The sequence below is a fragment of the Triturus cristatus genome, chromosome 5_1 (assembly GCF_964204655.1).
Source record: "Triturus cristatus chromosome 5_1, aTriCri1.1, whole genome shotgun sequence".
Lineage (NCBI taxonomy): Eukaryota > Metazoa > Chordata > Amphibia > Caudata > Salamandridae > Triturus > Triturus cristatus.
In genome coordinates, this window is record NC_140587.1 from 582,882,765 (window position 1) to 582,896,735 (window position 13,971).

A 13,971-nucleotide genomic window follows, 5' to 3' on the forward strand; every position below is an offset into this window, starting at 1 on the left:
TTTCCATCTTCCGGCCTCTGTCCTGGGTTTCGGTCAGGTTGGTGCTGCGGCTTCTGGGGCTGATGGCCTCCTGCATCCTGTTGGTACCTCACGCCAGGTGGCGGATGCGGGCTCTGCAGTGGGACCTGAAGTTTCAGTGGGCCCAGCATCGAGGCAACCTGTTCGACCATGTCTTGATCTCAGAGGGCACTGCGAACCAGCTGCAGTGGTGGCTCACGAATCGTGATTGGGTCAGCGGCAGATCCCTCTCCCTACCCCAATCGGAGCATGTCGTAGTGACGGATGCGTCCCTCCTGGGATGAGGGGCCATATGGGAGAGGCGGGGATCAGAGGACTCTGGTCTCCGACGGAGACTCGGCTCCATATCAACCTCTTGGAGCTGAGGGTGATCCGACTTGCACTAAAAGCCTTCCTTCCCTCTGTCCGGGGAAGTGTCGTGCAGGTGTTCACGGACAACACCACCATCATGTGGTATTGCAAAAAACAGGGCGGGGTGGGGTCGTGGACCCTTTGTCAGGAGGCTCTGCGCCTCTGGACATGGCTGGAACATCAGGGTATCACCCTGGTGGTTCAACATCTGGCGGGCTCTCTGAACGCCAGAGCAGACTAACTCAGCCGCCGGTGCATGATGGATCACGAATGGCGTCTGAACTCAGACGTGGTGCAAGGTCTCTTTCTGCAGTGGGGAGAGCCTTGGTTAGATCTATTCGCCACCGAAGAGAACGCACAATGTCAGCAGTTCTGCGCGTTGGAATTTCCAAGGCGGCACTCGCTCGGAGACGCTTTTCGCCGCGAGTGGAGTTGCGGTCTGTGTTACGCCTTTCCGCCTATACCACTTCTGCACTCTGGGCAGAAGAAGATCAGGCGCGACCGGGCCCAAGTCATCTTGGTGGCTCCGGATTGGGCACGAAGGTACTGGTATCCCGAGCTACTCAGTATGTCCATCGATCCCCCGATACGACTGCCTCTTCAGGAGGACCTTCTGTCGCAGCAGCAGGGGACGGTCCTCCACCCGAACCTGTCCACCTCCATGCGTGGAGATTGAGCGGCGACAGTTGATGCCATTTGACTTGCCTCCTGAAGTCTGTGATGTCATTCTGGCAGCCAGGCGTCCCTCCACAAAGACGGTATACGCCTGCCGGTGGAACAAATTTGTGGCATGGTGCACAGCAAAGGCTGTGGATCCCCTTTCTGCCCCTCTTTCTGAGGTTCTTCTCTTTCTTCTTTCTTTGGCCCAGCAGGGCTCTGCTCTGGGCACCTTGAAGGGCTATCTTGCTGCAATCTCTGCTTTCTTAAGGCTTCCTGATCAGCCTTCTCTTTTCAAGTCCCCTGTTGTCTCACGTTTTCTCAAGGGCATTACTCATATGTTCCCTCCTGTTCCATTCGTAATGCCTCAGTGGGACTTGAACCTTGTTCTCACTTTACTGATGTGCGCTCCCTTTGAGCCCCTTCACAACAGTCCCATTCGTCTACTGACTCTGAAAACTGCCTTCCTGGTGGCTATCACCTCCGCTAGGCGGGTGAGTGAGCTCCAGGCTCTGTCAGCTAAGCCTCCCTTCCTTTCGGTTCATCCGGATAAGGTTGTCCTCCGGACACGTCCCTCTTTTCTTCCTAAAGTCGTGACTCCCTTTCACATCGGGCAATCTGTCACGCTGCCCACCTTCTTTCCGCCTCCGCATCCTTCAAAAGATGAAGAGCGGCTCCACCGTCTGGACCCAAAACGTGCGCTGTCATTTTATTTGGACCGCACAAAACAGTTCCGGGTGGACAACCAACTTTTTGTTGGATATGTAGGTGCGAAGAAGGGTAAAGCTGTGCACAAGCGCACCATCTCGCGATGGGTCGTGTTGTGTATTAAACTCTGCTATTCCTTGGCGAAAAAGGTCCCTCCTGTTGGGCTGCGAGCCCATTCCACCCGGGCCACAGCGGCGACAACTGCCCTGGAACAGGGAGTCCCCTTGCAGGACATCTGTCAGGCGGCGACGTGGGCTTCACTGCACACGTTCGCCAAGCACTATTGCCTGGACAGCCAAGTCCGGAGAGATGGCCACTTTGGCCGTTCTGTTCTCCAGGACTTTCTGGTGTGATCTTGGTTTGCAGGCCCACCTCCGGGGTTGGTATTGCTGGGGTATCTATTCTAAGGTGCGGAATCTAACTAACGTGTTTCTTTCAGATGAACAAGTTACTTACCTTCGGTAACGATGTATCTGTAAGAAACATTAGTTAGTTAGATTCCTCACCGACTCACCCAGTCTCTCCGTTCTGCGAACCGATATCTAGGGTTAAGGTCATCCCTTTCAGGGCCCTAGATTTTTTGGCACCAGTGTCGGTCTCTTGCATGGCTCAGCGTCCCTGGCGCGGAAAGCTATGTATAAGAACTGACGTCAGCGCGCGAGGGCGGCGTCTAAGTACTCCGACGTCATTCCGGCGCACGACGCCGACGACGGACGCGGAGCCACAGACGACGCCTACCGACGCGCAAGGGGTATTGCTACAAAAATCTTTCCGGATCCAGCCTGATGCCTGGGGATATTCTAAGGTGAGGAATCTAACTAACTAATGTTTCTTACAGATACATCGTTACCGAAGGTAAGTAACTTGTTCATTAAGTAACTTAAGGCAACGAGTCATAGTTTCTTAAGCGCAGGTTAACTATAAGTATAACTGCTGAATTTCTATGGTTTTGTGCAAGTAAATTCAGAATACAGATTCCCTGTAACTATATGTGTGTGTGTGTGTGTGTGTGTGTGTGTGTGTGTGTGTGTGTGTGTGTGTGTGTGTGTGTGTGTGTGTATATATATATCCGGAGTAGATCCGGAGCTTCCATTAGGGACAGTATAGTATGTTTTTCTTTGAATTTGTAATAAGATGTGGGCTATCAGTGGCGTAGCCTTATTGCAGCAGGTGGCTCCGATCCATTATGTTTAGGTCCTGATGATCCAAGTATGTACTTTAATATCCTGGATGCCCTTGCTCGATTCTGCTTTTTAACTGTACATTATTTTATGGGTAATGTGAACAGCTCTGTGTATGTATGACGACTGACTGATCAAGGGGTCCACCTTCCCAGAAACTCAATTGCATTTCCAATGGACTTGCGACCTTCTTCATAGGTTGGGTCTTCACATCAGTTATCAAAAGTCCTCTTCAACACCAGTCGAAATGTTGCACTACTTAGGAGCCTATAAACAACAGGAATTAGGGGGGTCAAAGGGAAAAAGTTTATAGACCAGCAAGATGAAGTTTCCCCATATACTAAGTAAACACAGAGGTCATCTCGGGTCTAAGAAGGTAGTGAACACAGACTGGAGCCCTCACTCACCAAGAGGTGACATGCTTCATCATCGGGTGTGTTCCTCCAGTGGAAAAACCTAGCTCTTCGCAATAGGTCAGAAAGGACCTATTGCGAATAGTAGTGTCGAATCTCCACTACTCTACCTTATGCACTTTTTTAATCCTGACAGTGAATCCTACACAGTAAAGCCTTTTTTGGTATTCACTAGCCAGTTTTAACTTCACCACTAGTTTTCTCACCACTGATTCTCTAGCACTGCTCTCTTTTACCTCACTCACAGTATAAGGAACACTACTCCTTGTACATACAGCCTCATCCTCGCTGAACAAAATCCTTGGACTCCTCCCTCTTAGTGAGGGGCTTATAGCCCCCTATGGAACTAGGATTTTCCACTGGAGGAACGAACCCGATGATGAAGCATGTCACCTCTTGATGAGTGAGGGCTCCAGTCCTCTTTCGGGATTATCCCTGTGGGGATTCAATTCACCTGCCTTGGTCTTTTGTGTTCACTACCTTCTTAGACCCGAGATTACCTCTGTGTTTACTACTTAGGAGCGACCATCACCACACTACAGGAAATGGTGTTTCCTTTGGGGGAATGACGTTTAGCCATTCTGCAGAAGCGTCGCACCCTCCAGCGTGTAGGCCATCCAACAGTCCGCATAGTCTCCTCTCCTCGATGGTCTGCATATTTCTGAATCCCAATGCTCGCTACCACATGCGCACTCTCCAGGAGTGCTTGGAGGATAAGTGGAGCCAGTTATCAGGGAACTGGGAGGACAAGATCACCCTATCCACTCATGTCGTCGGATCACTCCAGTGAATAATCTCCTGCAGGGAATGCCTTTTCACCAGTAAGACCCAACGCAGACCATTGTGAAGGATGTCTCTCCGCTCGGGTGGGTAGCCCACATGGGTCACCTGTAGATACAAGGAACATGTTCCTCGTCGTAAAGGGCATACCACATCAACCTCCTCGAACTCCATGCAGTTCACCTGGCAATCAAGGCATTTAATCCTTCGTTCATAACCAACACTCTGCTTGTTCAGATGGACAATACAACCACCATGTACTACCTGAACAAGCAGGGGGGAACACGGTCCAGAGCCCTGCCTCAAGAAGTTCATACGATCTGGCACTGGCTTCTCGTCAGTAATCTGAAGATAAAAGCTGCTTACCTGCCAGGTGTTCAGAATGTCCAGGAAGACACTCTCAGTAGGGCTATCGACGAAAACCACGAGTGAATGCTGAACGAAGAGGTCGTGCAGGATATCTTCAGCTTGTGTGGCACACCATCTACAGACCTTTTCGCCACAGCGGAAAAGAAAAAAAAAAAGGCAGCGATTTCTCCACCAGGTTTTACCATCCAAGGTCATTGGGAAATGCTCTATGGATCGACTAGTGCAACAAATTTCTTTACGCTTTTCCACCAATACCTCTGATCCTGGCAGTCCTGAGCAAGCTTTCAACCACGACAGCCAGGATGATCCTCATCGCACCAGATTGGCCGAGGCAGCTGTTGTTTCCAGACCTGCTTCGCCGGTCCTTCCGTCCACATCTCAGGCTGTCATGCAGGCCAGACCTTCTCACAAAGTTCAGAGGTCAACCTCTGAAACCCAACCTCTCGTCCCCAACCTTTCCTCCTTGAGTTTGGCAGCATTGTTCCTGAGTTAGTGCAGTATGACCATCTGAACCTACCTCAGGACTTTTTATACATTTTAAAGGAAGCAAAGCGTTCATCTGCGCGATCTGCTTACGCCTTTAAATGGAGGAGATTTTGCATTTGGTGCTCTTCCACACAGATCGATCCTACATCTTGCCAGGAGGATGTAATTCTCCCATAGCTGTTACACCTTGCTAAATCTGGCCTCAAAATTTTCTTCCATCAAAGTCCACCTGTCTAACGGCATACAGGAAGAGTCCTTCACAAACCACTTTTTTTAGGATTCCAGTTATTAATGATTTCCTGGAAGGGTTAAAGAAGGTTTTTCCTCCAGTTAGACATCCATCTCCACGATGGGATCTGAACGTAGTGCTTTCTTGCCTCATGCTTCCGCCTTTTGAGCCCATTCATAAGGCATCACTTCAACAGCTCACTTGGAAAACTGCCTTCCTTGTGGCCATAACATCAACATATAGTGTTAGTGAGATACAGGCCCTTTGTGCTAATGAGCCATATTCAGTCTTCCAATCTTCCAAAGTAGTGTTGCATACCCATCCAAGGTTCCTACCGAAAGTGGTCTCAGATTTTCACATAAATCCGACTATCTCTTTACCCACTTTCTTTCAAAACTCATCTTCTCCAGTGGAGAGAGCCCTCCACTCGCTGAATGTAAAGAGTGTTAAAATTCTACCTGGATAAAACTGAATCTATTCACAAAGAGCAACAGCTGTTTATCAATTATGGTCCAGTACACACAGGTCTGACTACCTCCAAACAGTCAGTCTCCAGGTGGATTGTTTCTTGCATCCTATGCTGTTATCAGCTAGCTAATAAATCTCTTACTGGTAAACCCAAAGCACATTCTACTAGAGGCAAGGCAGCCACTAATGCCTTGATGAGAAATATTCCCTTGGCAGACATCTGCAAAGCGGCTACATGGAGATCAGTTCACACATTCATTACGCATTACTGCCTGGACACAGATGCTAGAGCAGATGCTCAAGTAGGACAGGCGTCTCAGAAATCTCTTTGCCTAACTGCTTCTCTAACATTTGGTTTCTGTCGACTCCATCGGAGGGGATGTGCTTGCTACTGTATTCAACGGTTATGACTATACATGGAAGTCCCCTTCAAGAGAAGGTATAGTTTCTTACCTGTAACTCCACTTCTCTCGTAGGGGTATTTCCATGATATTCATAAGCAACTCTCGCTTCTCCCTGTTGGAGTAGACAGACACTTTCATGCTCCGCTATTACTCAGCTAGTACAGCCTTAAAAAAAAAAACTGAGGTAATTGCCTTTGACTGAGCATGGTAGGATATTGAAGGTCTCACTGTTTTTAAAGACACAGTCTCCTTTTTTTTTTTTTTTTTAACATATAATGACATCCTATGGCCTACATGGCCCTGCACATCTTTTCTGTTTCTCTCATAGCAAAAGGGTTTGTGAAGGTTCTTCTACTGTGTCCTTGAAAAATTATTCATGCATCAAGTGCATATTTACTTGGAGTCTTTCCTTTTGCCCTTTCAAGATGAAGAATTCAGACCACTGTAGCCTTATCCCTTAGGCTGCATTATGACTTTAAGTGACTTTTCAAGGTCTTCCTGAAGAAAGGCCAACCTCAGCACTTGAGAAAACATATTGGAAAGAAAGAATCCGGGGTTCCCCACAGGCGGATTAGACTATTCAAAGCTTATGACTATCATGGAAATACCCCTACGAGAGAACTGGAGTGACAGGTAAGAAATTATACCTTCTTCTGTCCTGACCCTTGACACTGCATGAAAAGGTTATGGAGAATGTGACGTGTGGAATATGACTGTCAGAGACTGGAACATTACCCATTAAATTCTTAGGATAGATTGAAAAATGCTCAAGGTATATTAATCTCGTTTTAATCTTTGTGTGCCTTCAGTGTTAACAGTACATTCAAGTTTCTCTTTTTGTTGTTTATACTTTTAGTCTGAAAATCTCCTCACTACATCTTTATTCATGATTCCTTTGATGGAAAAGCAGAGCAGGTGCCCTCTGACGCCTGAGAAAAGCAAAACGTACAGATTAACTAAAAAGAAAACAATGCCTTGCACTTCAAAAAGTGTCCGATTTGAAAAGTATGTTCAGGTATGGTTTATATCAGTTGTGTTATGCTTTTGTATCTGTTTATCATTATTTATGTGTTTACTAATATATTACTGATACATAAAATGTTGGTGGGGAGGGCATAGCTATTATATAAGAAACTTTCACTTGCACTATGGCACATAAGTCCATGTCTCAGGAGAGTGAGATTTTAGCTTTCCAACTCACCCATAGGAAACAAAAGCTACTCGGAGGTATGCTCCTTTATAGATCAGCGGGTCAAGGTACACCGTGGATTAATCATCTTTTTTGTCCACTTGGTGGAGCTAAGTATAACACACGAACAGTACCTTATCATAGGCGATTTCAGTGTGCCTTTTGATAATTCTGAGAATGAACTAGGCCCACAGTTAGAGAAGGACATGGGTATGTTACAATTCAAACAATGTATTACAGGCCCAACCCACAAAGCGTGACATATATTAGAGCTGTTGTTTTCTAACATTGTGTCTACAAAAATATTAGACATTGGCAGGGCCACCAGGGTGGGGGAGGTTTTGGACCTCATGGAGGGGGCGTTTTTGATACTGGGTGCCGGTTTTGCTGAAATATCGGCCCCCTGTAACAAAAGCGGCAGCGGTGAGATGGGAGTGGTGCTTGTGTCCCAATTTTTTTTTTTTTATGTTTTGAGATCCAACCATCGTCTTATGACAATGTACAGACTTTTTTAGACCCCTCCACCCAGATACTAACATACATCTGGTAGCCTTTGAACAATATTCAGAAACTCAGGTATTCCATCTGATGTCGAAGGGCAAATCCGGCTCCCCATTTGACCCCTGCCCTCATTTCATATATTCTTATTTAGCTCATATATTAAGTCCTCATTTTACTCACATTTTTAACAAATCTCTCGAAGAGGCAACTTACCCATGGATTTGGAAGGAAGCAGTACTACTACCCCAGGCAAATAAAACTGGTAGACATATTCATTCTCTCCAATTATTAGCCCATGTCACTCCTTCACTTCCTGTCTAATATTTTAGAAAAATTGGTGAATAACCAGCTGACTGAGCTTTTTAGAAAATGACAGGCTATTGGATCCTTCTCAGACAAGCTTTCGGGCAAACAGCAGCACAGAGTCCATGTTGCTAGCAGAATTGGATGATATCAGGTCAGTCGTTGATCAGGGCAAGGCCACTGCCGTGATCCTACTTGACCTGTCTGCAGCCTTTGATACTGTTTCCCACAGTTTGCTGATTAACAGATTCACATGCTCTTAAGTGGCTGAGCTCTTTTCTAACGGATAGAACTCAGAGAGTACAACTAGGAACTTGTAGATCCAGCCCTCGTATCTCCAACTATGAAGTTCCCCAGGACTCCTCATTGCCCCCTACTTTGTGTAATATATACGTCTCTCCTTTTGCAAAGATCATCATAAAATGGGGCATTGAGGTTGCGTCCTACACAGATGATACCCAGTTGATTATCTCACTAGGTGAGAATCCTGACGAGACTCAAGGCAAACTTCATGAGTGCTTCACCGAAGTAGCAGGCATGATGACAAATTATTGCTTAAAACTAAATGCAGAAACAAACTAAGATCCTGTTATTCGGTGGGGCGCAGCTGATCTGGGATGCCTCTTAGTGGCCGGCATCATTGGGAAAGTTGGCCTCCCCAAAAAAATCAGCAAAGAATGTGGGGGTCATCACTGACGATCGCCTTTCTATGCAGGATCATATCAGAGTTGCCTGTGACAAATGCTTTGGATCCTCATGCTATTGAGAAGACTGTTCATTTGGATTCCGATAGCTTGGCATAAAACAATAGTCCAGGCTCTTATAAAGAGCAGGCTGGTATATAGTAATGCTTTTTTGTAGGCATGCGTACTACCTGTTCATGAGATTACAGGAAAGCCAAAACGCTGCTGCCAAGTTAATTTGTTACATGGACAGAATTAGCACTGCCTCAGCCTGTTTTGTAGCCTTACATTGGCTACCTGTAGGAAATTGCCCCTTTCTGCATGGTTACCCCCCACTTTTTACCTGAAATCAGATGCAACCTGACTTGATGTGCCCGGGGTCCTTGCAATAAAGTTCCCAGGGCCTGTGTTCTTCCCCAAGACTGTACCTTTGTACCCACAATTGACATATGTCTGGCCACAGGTAAGCCCCTTGTAAAAGGTACCATGGGTACCAAGGGCACTGTGACCAGGGATGCCCTCTAAGGACTTCAGCACCTATTGTGCCACCCTTAGAGGCCCTGTACCTTAACACCCACACACTTCCATTGCTAGCTGCGTGTTTTGGTGCAGAGAAAAGGGAGGCATGGTACACATCCCTGTGTGCCATGCCTACAACCCACTGTGTAAGGCCTAGGTAAGTCACCCCTCTAGCAGGGTGCACTAGCCCTAAGATGAGGAGGGTACAGTGGCATGAGCCTTTTACCCCTACAGTGTCCAAGCCCTTCCTTAGGCATTGTAAGTGTAGTAAAGCCATAAAGAGTATATGATCGGGAGTGAGTTGGTCATTACGAACTCCACAGCTCCATAATGGCTTTGATAAAAACTGGGAAGTTTGGTAGCAAACTTCTTAGCACATTAAACCCACACTGATGCCAGGGTTGGATTAGATGTAAAATGCACTCACAGGACATCTTTGAGAAGCCCCCTGAAAATCGACCAGCCCTGGTGTGGTTCCTGAATGGCTGCCCGCCATTTGCCACCATCAGGCAGGTTTCTGGACCCCTGGGTAGAGAGCCTCCGCTCTCTAAGTCCAGAAACAAAGGTCATCCTGGGCGTCATGCCTCCTCCCCATGGGCTGGGTCCACGAAAAGGGAAGCTTCAAAGGCCTGCTGCCTTTTGAAGCTGTCTTTTGCTGCCCCCAGCAACTGGCTCCCACTGGTTCTGGGCCCCACGTTGGCCTGGAGAAACAGCAGGAAAAGTAAGCTAGGTGGGGGAAGCGAGGTGAAGCCCACATCACAGTACCCTCCATCTTTAAGATGAGGGGACTCAGCCAATTAGGGAGAGGCTCATGCCCCCTACGACTGGAGGGTGGCATACTAGGGGGTGTACCCACCCCAAGGAAGGGACCCATTGGTCCTGACCTGCACACCCCTTAAACGCCCCTAAATTTAGTATATGGGGCAACCCTGAACCTTACCTCCTAAGATTCAAGGAAGAAAGAAGACGGACCAAAGAGCTCTGCTGACCCAGGAAGAAGAGGAGGGCAGCAACTGCTTTGGCCTCAGTCCTGCCGGTCTGTCCCATCTACAACCTGCCTACAGCAAGAACCCCGGTGAGTCCAGCAGCCAGCAACCTCCAGAGGACCTGGCCTGGTACCATCTTACACTGTCTCCTGTGAGCACCGGATTTGCTCAAGGTCTCACACACAGAATCTGATTCCGTGATGCACCTGACTCACCCGGCCCGAGTTCAAGTGGCCCAACACCACAAGGAGGTCTCCCCAGCGATCCTGACCTGGGATGTGGTGATCCCCCGACCTCCCTCAAGCTTCGAGACAACGCCTGCAGCTTCAACCTGAAGGGCCCCCGACCGAAGCTGGTAAGAAAACCCGTCGCCAGAAGACACCCGCTGCACCCAACGCCCCACGGCCTTGGGTTGCCCAACCGACAGTGTCCAGGCATCCCCCAAGAACCCAACTTACCTCTCTAGCCAATGGTCACCTTCTGGAAATCTTCGTACCCGAGCCTGCAGCAACCTAGCACAACAGAAGGACTCCATTGAAACGCACAGGCTCCCCAGCATCCTTTTTGCACCCTGCAACCGGCCGCACCAGTGCCGCTGGTGGTGCAGCTCCTATGTTGATCGTTGGTCCCTGCAGTGTGGACCTTAACCCCAGGAGCTTTGCTGCCACAACCGAGTGGCCTGCTTGTCAGCAGACCCTAACCGAAGGCCCCGTTAGCCCCATTGGCTAACATTGGGCCCCTGCACTCTGCACCCGGCCGCCTCAGTGCTGCTGGTGGTGCAATCTGAAAGTAATTACTGTGTAATTTAAACTGTTTCCAAAGCGTATGCAAACCTGTAACGATTGCAACATCAAACAACTGCATTTCCTTGAACAGTCTTGCTTGGTTCTAAAATAAAACAGAAGTATACCTTTTTTATACTTATATTTGGTCTGGATTCTGTCTCTGAGGGTGTGTAATCAGTCCTTGATTGAGTGAATTCAATAAATTTAACTCACCCTCTGGATAAGCCTAACTGCTTGCCCACACTACCACAAAGAGTGCTGTTAGTACTTATCGAATTTAGCCTCTGCTATACCTCTTTGAACTCCCTGGACTCTCTGCACACTATCCCTCACTTTGGTATTTTATATACAAAACCAGCTTCCTCCACTACCTATACGTCAAAGAGCTGATTTCAAACCTTTATGCTATGTGCATAAAGTCCTTTATAACTCAGGACCTGAGATTCTACAAAATAGAATAGAGTTCTATATTCCTACTCGCGACCTGAGATCGCAGAACTCCGCTCTAGCAAACACTAAACGTATAAGGAGAACTAAAACGGGCGGCCGTTCTTTTACTTATTTGGTTGCTGCCTAATGGAATGTGCTACCACTGGACATCCAGCTTATTGATAACCACAGTAGATTTAGGAAAAAACTAAAAACCTGACTTTTACCCAGTTAAGGTATTCTCTATAGTGAAGTTCTCTCATTGGATAGGAGTGGTAACTACCGAACGCCGTGACATCCCCTAGTGGATAAGTGTTGCGCTTTAGAAATACGAAAATAACACTACTACTACTAAAATGTTGTGATTAGTTGACTTTGAGGGAAATGTGAAGTTTGACCTGTTGGGCTTTTGATTTACAGATAATGAAAACATAATCTTTGTCTTCCATTTTGTTAAATTTGGGAGTGTGGGAGTGAATTATACGCCTTTTGTGTCAGTCAGGTTATATGGCCTGGTTGAAAATAGCATTTTTGTAGATTAATACTTTCTTTGTTGAGATGTTCCCTTGGGGAGGGCACAAGATCTCATAAACAATGAAGAACAATCAGTGATCTCTACTCCTTGATTCACCTGAAAGAGCTGGGTGAAGTTTTGCACATAATTGGCATGAGTTCACGTTGAGAATAACATCGCTCAGTTAGAAAGCAAAATGTAATGGATGGAATTGCTGTAATATTCTGAACACTGTTCCTTTGCACCAATAGGAATTATATTGAGATCTATTTACTCTGAAAGCATCAGCAAGGTTCTGTCTTCATCGGTCTTTCAGCAAAAGAGATCTGGACTTGGTCAGAAGAGCATCTTTCCTGTGAGAGTGCACTAGATGCCTCTGAAGTTGAGGAATTGTCCATCTATCTCTGGTTCCTTAGAGAGTGCTTTTTGATATCTGCCCACCCCCATGGATTCAGACATTTCACTTTTAGTAGCAGCTTTTTCATGCTAAACCAATTTTTAACCGAATTCCTTTTGATTAAAGAGATGAGATCATGTCTTGCAGAGTATGCTTCCTTAAAAAGGCTGTGGACGCAGGAGTTCAGTATTCCTTTTTAGGTCTCGCCTAGGCATCGTTTGCGCTGTCTCTTCGAGACATGCTGTATTCAGGATATGTGCATAAAGCTCCGCCCACTTTCCGCCCATCTTTTTAATTGGCTCCTGTTCCTGTCCTTTGTAAATGGTGGCTTTTCATTGGACAATAGGTTTAGAAGTCCCTCCTTGTTACCTCCTTGTCTCTTCGTGCAACCTCCCATGAGGACACCCCGTGTTACATGTGATGTTACTCCCTATGTCTAACAGCCTCAAGGCACTATTTTCTTAAAGGGCTTCAGGCAGGACACAAACTTGGTCCTAACCTAGGCTGGCAGTGGTTACTTCACTCACAAGAACATCTCACATTTATATGAGGCTGTCTATAAATTTCCCTTCATCAGCTCCACACAGAGTACAACCTAATCCAGAATTAATATGATAATTATTTTGTCACATTTCAAAGCTACTATTTTTATATATAGACATAGCTAGTTAAATGTACTCGTGGTGCAGTCTTGCATGCAATGCATTATGGGTAGGGTGTATTTACCATATCTTCTGCAGGGGGCAGTACCATATGTGGCCAAAAGAGGTCCCCTGGGACCTCTTTTGGCCACATATGGTACTGCACCCTGTAACATGGCTAGGTAAAAAACATTGGCATTTATAATGCCAATAACTCCAACTTTGCAGGGTGCAGTAGTATATGTGGCCAAAAGAGGGTCAATGGGACGTCTTTTGGCCACATATAGTACTGCACCCTTCAACATGTTTTGGTAAAAAAAGAACATTGGCATTTATAATGCCAATAACTCCAACTCCAACAAATGCAAGACAGATTACATTTCCAATGCAATAGGTCTTGCATTTGTTAGTGCTGTTGGTGTTGAAAATAACAACGTTTTTTACCTTTTTATACCATTGGCAAGAGTGCTATGCAAATATCTCCACTGCAAATACAAAAAAAGTAAACTTTCTACCCATCTTTTTAATTGGCTCCTGTCCCTGTCATTTGTAAATGGTAGCTTTTCATTGGTCAATAGGCTTAGTAGTTTCTCCTTAGTACTGCCTTGTCTCTTCTTGCATCCTCTCATGAGGACACCCCCTGTTACATGTGTTGCTACTCCCTAAGTTTTAATTACAGCCTCAGAGCACCGCTTTCTTAAAGGGTTTCATCAGGACACAAGCTTGGTCCTCAGTAAGGCTGGCAGTGGTTACTTTACTTACTAGTACATCTCACATTTATTAAGACCTTCTATTAATTTCCTTTCATCAGCTCCACACAGAGTACAACCTAATCTGGAATTAATATAATAATTCTTTTGTCATATTTCAAAGCTATGAATTGCATATATGGACATAGCTATTGGAATTTACCTATGGTACTGTCTTGCGTGCAGTGCATTATGGGTAGGGTGGATTTAC

General features: G+C 46.4%; 1 protein-coding gene across 4 annotated transcripts in view; it reads left to right on the top strand.

Annotated features, from left to right (window-relative positions):
* MYBL1 (MYB proto-oncogene like 1) overlaps positions 1–13,971 on the top strand; it is a 687,544-nt gene that overhangs the window by 611,546 nt on the left and 62,027 nt on the right. For 3 of the 4 annotated variants that reach the window (XM_085605511.1, XM_085605512.1, XM_085605515.1), the window contains one exon: positions 6,921–7,079. In XM_085605511.1, coding sequence (XP_085461637.1) covers positions 6,921–7,079 — 159 coding nt within the window. The remainder of the gene's footprint in view (positions 1–6,920; positions 7,080–13,971) is intronic. The other variant, XM_085605513.1, reaches the window with a different exon arrangement.